General features: G+C 35.4%; 1 protein-coding gene across 5 annotated transcripts; it reads right to left on the reverse strand.

Annotated features, from left to right (window-relative positions):
* Window positions 1-1,429: 1,429 nt before the first annotated feature.
* Window positions 1,430-4,837, reverse strand: LOC131078300 (pentatricopeptide repeat-containing protein At5g27110). 5 transcript variants are annotated; one of them, XM_058015961.2, is made up of 3 exons: window positions 2,681-4,837; window positions 2,039-2,569; window positions 1,430-1,818 (listed from the first exon to the last, which is right to left on the reverse strand). In XM_058015961.2, exons 1-3 carry the CDS (start codon window positions 4,447-4,449, stop codon window positions 1,788-1,790), a joined length of 2,331 nt encoding a protein of 776 aa, XP_057871944.2. In that variant the 5' UTR covers window positions 4,450-4,837; the 3' UTR covers window positions 1,430-1,787. The 5 variants fall into 5 exon arrangements, 4 of the variants coding, with proteins under 4 accessions (XP_057871944.2, XP_057871943.2, XP_057871946.2 ...); XM_058015963.2 differs by lacking the exon at window positions 1,430-1,818 and having other exon boundaries at window positions 2,086-2,261; window positions 2,476-2,569; XR_009113763.2 differs by lacking the exon at window positions 1,430-1,818 and having other exon boundaries at window positions 2,186-2,261; window positions 2,476-2,569; window positions 2,661-4,837.
* Between the last annotated feature and the right edge of the window lie 1,003 nt (window positions 4,838-5,840).

Genomic DNA, 5,840 nt, shown 5'->3' on the forward strand with positions numbered 1-5,840 from the left:
CATTCAAGGAAGATTTTAGAATGATGAATTTTAATTCTTCATCTCAAATCCATTGATAAATTTATGCTTAGGAAGAAATGCACATTTCTAAGTCATTATAAGTCTTTATTAAGAGTGTATTCAATGTTTAGAATAGATGAAGAGAATTTGTCATGAAGTAGCTTTTATTTCTATAAAAGCTAAATCACTTTGTAAATATCACTTATAGCATCACACCTAGGTCTCAAGGTAAAAATGAATATTTTAATACATGCATTATAATTGCCTAGAACATTTGAATATAAGCAACTCCATTGTCATTAATGACAAAATAATTATAAAATAATCCCATAGATTACTTTACAAAGTGGCCAATATGGAATGATTTCTAAATCATTGGATATATGTGCCACCACCAACAAAATTCTAGGCCACGAGGCTAATATTTGGGTTATAAAAAATATTGATGTCACAACATGTGGAAATGTCCACAAAGCACTAGCATTGTAAATCACAAAATGTATGAGCCACATAACAATCACAAAGGTGAATTAGAGTTGTCTTAAGAAATTCAAAATGGAAGATTGTAGTTTCCATCTTTTCCTTGCAAAAGATAGTGATAACATTTGTTAGTAAACATTTATAAGTAGTAGGTACTTCCTAACGAATTCCCCTCCTTTTTTGCAAACATTGAATGCACACATCATAAAGACTTATAAAGAAAAAAAAAATGCATGTTTCCGTATAAGCATAATGTCATCAAATGCATTGCATGATATGATGAATTAAAGTGTCATTGTAAATTATTTCCAAAATCTATGTTACCCTACATTTATTGGATACAAATATGCATGCTAATGACAACATTCCAATATGGCTCATAAATTTGAACATTATGAATTGAATCTCCAATTATAAATTCTTGACATGAAATAAGTACAAAAATTCTGATTTTTAATCTATATGTGATTATTCACCAACATTTGCTAGGTTGCAACTAATGCAATATTATTCAATTCCTATCTTATCAAATGCAATTTAATCTTTATTGTCATTTCTTAGGTTTGCCACTTGTGAATAAAGTTATTCATTCAATTTGACTACATAACGAATATAATTGTAATATTCTTCTTAATCTTGTCGATGGATTCTTGTAGCCCTAATTCTTTTGAGTTTCTCTTGTTTTATACCCGTTGTCACTCCAAATACTTATAAAATGTCCTCTTTAGCTCTCTTTCAACTACCATCAAACCCTTGTCTTGTTAATATCTAATTATAAATCTCATCCTGAACACTTTTGTAATACCATCAATATGCAATTAAAATGCAATATAGATTGTGATTTTAGTTGTACATAAACAAATATTATTTATTTTCTGTAACATCAATCTATAAACTTCATCATGTGGGCTGTCCAAGTGTCCTGCATGTTTGCTAAACACAAAACACAAAACACAAATATAATTTGTTTAGTTTTCATATATAAATTATGATAGTTTATTTCTAATTAAAACCAAACAGATTGTGGGTTGAAGACCTGACTCCATTGATGGGAGCTTTCTGTGGTAGACACGAGATCACAAGATCAAGTCTCCTCTCATGGGAGCTTTCTGTGGTAGACGATCTCTCAGCCCACGTGAACTGAAGAGAGTGTCGCACAAACATCATTAAATTAAAAAATATTATAACAACAGCGACCTGCATCTGATTTAATGAAGCCAACAGCATGGTTTAGATTACTTAATGGAAACTGAAAATAAAACCTTAACCGCTCATTATAATTAACTTTCAGATTGCGTCATTTACCATCACCAATAATCTCCGGCAAGACCATTGTCCCTGTTTAAAATGATGGAAACGGTTCGTCTTGAACAATTTTCCTTTCAACAATATTAGAGATAAATTTTTGTTGCAGTTTGGCAATCAGCACACACTGGAAGGTTCTTAGCCTTAGCAACTCTAATACTTGTTCCAGGGACACGTTTAACAAACTAAATGCAATTACCAACGAAAAGTTGGCAGAGAAATAATTATTTTTCCTTCTCTTCCACATCATTACCTGAATGTTTTGAATCTGGAAAATTCTCTGTTGCCTTCATCTAACAAGCCAATTTCTCTAAATTTGTTGCATAGATCTCCTGTGTCTGGGTGTGATCTGTCTCCTACACAAAAAGTATGTATTATTTTATGGACTTCAATCCAACTACATCCAGGTATCTTTATAATTCCTCTATCTTTCATCAATCTCCTAACCATTTGAGCCTCACTCCAGCAGCCCACTTCTGCATAGATGTTTGAGAGAAGAACATAAGTCGCAGCATTTTTAGGATCCAAATCAAAAAGCAGCGTCGCTGTAAATACTCCTAAGCCTATATTCATATGTAGTCTACAGGCACCAAGAAAACAAATCCACACAACCACCAAAGGTTTAACTGGCATCTTAATAATAAAGTTTAGGGTATCCTCAAGATAGCCAGCACGGGCAAGAAGATCAACCATGCACATATAATGATCTCCTGTAGGTGCAATGCAGTAATGGTTACTCATTTGATTGAAGTATGTACATCCCTCATCCACTAAACCTGCATGACTGCATGCAAATAGAACACAAGCAAAGCTTACAGTGTCAGGATATGTTCCAGAATGCTTCATTAATTCAAAGATTTTGAGAGCATCCTTACAAGATCCATTTTGTGCATACCCTGCAATCATGGCAGTCCATGAGACCACATTTCTTTTAGGCATTTTGTCAAACAGTTCATGTGCCTTGTCTATCCTTCCACATTTTGCATACATATCTAGAAGGGCATTTGCAACAACAACATCTGACAAGATTTCTCTTTCCGCTATGCTTTGATGGATGTCTATACCCTGTTCCAAAGCTCCCATTTTGGCACAGGCTGGTAGGATGCTGGCAAAGGTTGTGGAATTCGGCTTTACACCTGTCAATTGCATTTGCTTGAAAATTTCTAAAGCTTTTTCAACAAATCCATTTTGTGCATAGCCTACAATCATGGCATTCCATGAAACCACATTTCTTTGAGGTATTTTATCAAACAGTTGACGTGCCTTGTTTATGCTTCCACATTTTGCATACATGTCTATCAGGGCAATTGCAACTACGACATCTGACAGAAAACCCCCTTCCAATATGCTTTGATGGATGCCCATACCCTGTTTCAAAGCTCCCACTTTGGCACAGGCTGGGAGTATGCTAGCAAAGGTTGTGGAATTTGGCTTCACACCTTCCAATTGCATTTTCTTGAAAGTTTCTAAAGCCCTTTCAACAAATCCATTATGTACATATCCAACAATCATTGCAGTCCATGAGACCACATTTCTCAGAGGCATTCTGTCAAACACTTCACATGCCTTGTCTATGCTTCCACATTTTGCATACATGTCTACCAAAGCATTTCCAACAACATCTGACAAAAGCCCCCCTTCCGTTATGCTTTGATGGATGTCCATACCCAGTTCCAAAGCTCCCATTTTGGCACAGACTGGAAGGATGCTAGCGAAGGTTGTTGAATTTGGCTTTATAGCTTCCAATTTCATTTGCTTGAAAGTTTCTAAAGCCTTTCCAACAAGTCCATTTTGTGTATATCCTACAATCATTGCAGTCCATGAAACCACGGTCCGTTGAGGCATTCTGTCAAATAGTTCACGTGCCTTGTCTATGCTTCCACATTTTGCATACATGTCTACCAGGGCACTTACAACTACAACATCTGACAAAAATCCCCCTTCCGTTATGCTTTGATGGATTGCCATACCCTGTTCCAAAGCTCCCATTCTGGCACAGGATGGGAGGATGCTGGCAAACGTCGTGGAATTTGGCTTTACGCCTGCCAGTTGCATTTGTTTGAATGTTTCTAAAGTCTTTTCAATATATCCATTGTGTGCATATCCTACAATCATTGCAGTCCATGAGATGACATCTCTTTCAGACATTCTGTCAAATAGTTCGCGTGCCTTGTCTACCCTTCCACATTTTGCATACAGGTCTACCAGGGCATTTGCAACTACAATATTTGACAAAATTTCTATATCTTTTATGGTTTGATGGATCTCCATACCCCGTTCCAAAGCTCCTATTTTGGCACAGGCTGGGAGTACGCTGGCAAATGTGAACTCATTGGGATGGAAACCTGTTCGTTGCATTTGGTGAAACAGTGCGACTGCCTCGTGGGGTACCTCATATCTTCGGTATGCTACAATAATCGTATTCCACGAGACGATGTCTCGTTCTTTCATGTTGTCAAACATTTTACGAGCATCAACCAAATTCCCGCTCTTGACATACATGTTAATAACCCTATTCTGAAAAGTAGTACGTTTAGCAAATGCAAATCGCCTGCGAGCGATGAAAAGTGGACCTTTTTCCTCTTGTGAAAGGGTATTCTTGAGAATGCAGGTCTGCAATAATCGAAGCTTCCAAGCCACCATTTGAACATTAGCTGTAACCATTTTCTTTTAAATACAACTTTGAAAGTGCATTCTCAATCTGCAATAATCGAAGCTTCCAGGCAGTCATTTGAACGCTACCTGTAACCATTTTCTTTGAGTACAATTTTGAAAGCGCGTTCTTGAGAATGCAGGTCTGCAATAATCGAAGTTTCCAATCCACCATTTGAACATTAGCTGTAACCATTTTCTTTGGAATAGAACTTTGATAGTGCATTTTTGAGAAAGCCGATCTGCAATAATATTCCGAGCAACCATTCGAACACTAGCTGTAATTATTAACTTTTGAATATAACTTTTGAGTTTAAACTAAACCGGACTGGAAAATCTACAATGGCAATTAGCATTGAATGGAGAGAGAAGATAAATGTTAGAAAGCAGGATAAGTAGATTTGTTTCACAAGAAGGCAAAAATGTTTGGATGAAAGTATGTTAATCTTTAAAGAAATTGTAAGGTGATTAATCTTTAAAGAAATTGTAAGGTGAATGTGTGGAAAGTTTATCAAGATGGGTTAGATTAAGGTAATGGACAAGGTGATCACTTTGTTTAAATTTAGGAAAAAAGGATTGAAGGTGAATTTTTTTTAATAATCTTTGAGATAAATATATTTTAAAATATTTTGGAAGTATGAGAAGTAAAATATACAATTAAGGATTTATTGAGCTTCAAGATGTGTGTAAATCTAATCTATTTTAAGGAAGAATAATTTTAAGTGAGAAATGGATTCACATTTTATTAAGATTTCTACATAGAACCAAACAATAACCTTGCAATTAAAAGTGAAGAGTCATAATAAACTAGTTAATTTGTTGCCTATATTTTTTGGTCTTAACCATAGATATTATGTTGTGAAGTATCCTTTAAGGTTAATTGCTACTAAAAGGCCAAGAGACCCACATAGAAATCAAACAACTACCTTGAACCTTGGGATCAATTAGACTCGTGCCCCCTTTCTTTTATGACTTCGTGTAATGATGAAATTTTAATCCCTTGCACTTTTCCCTATTTGTTTTTGCTTCGTTTGAGTGGTGGACTTCGATATGATGACCTAGTTTTTCTTTTCTCTTCATTTTGCACATTTGTTGGTATTGAGCATTTAAAATACATATCCTAAACCTAAACCTATCAAAGATCATGGTCCATCTTATTTGAGTTATCTCTTGTTTGGATGGTAACATTGGGGTAGAATAATATGGTGGAATCAAGTAACACTGAGAGGGGGGATGAATCAATGTTTCACAATCTTTAACTTTATTAAACTGATCATATAACCACATAGCACATATGAAGAAAAGAAAGATGCATAACCATAAAAGCAAGTACTCTAACACCACAACACCATGATTTTTTTACGTGGAAACACGGTTAAGGGAAAAACAACGATGGGATTGAG

The sequence above is a fragment of the Cryptomeria japonica genome, chromosome 5, assembly GCF_030272615.1.
Source record: "Cryptomeria japonica chromosome 5, Sugi_1.0, whole genome shotgun sequence".
Lineage (NCBI taxonomy): Eukaryota > Viridiplantae > Streptophyta > Pinopsida > Cupressales > Cupressaceae > Cryptomeria > Cryptomeria japonica.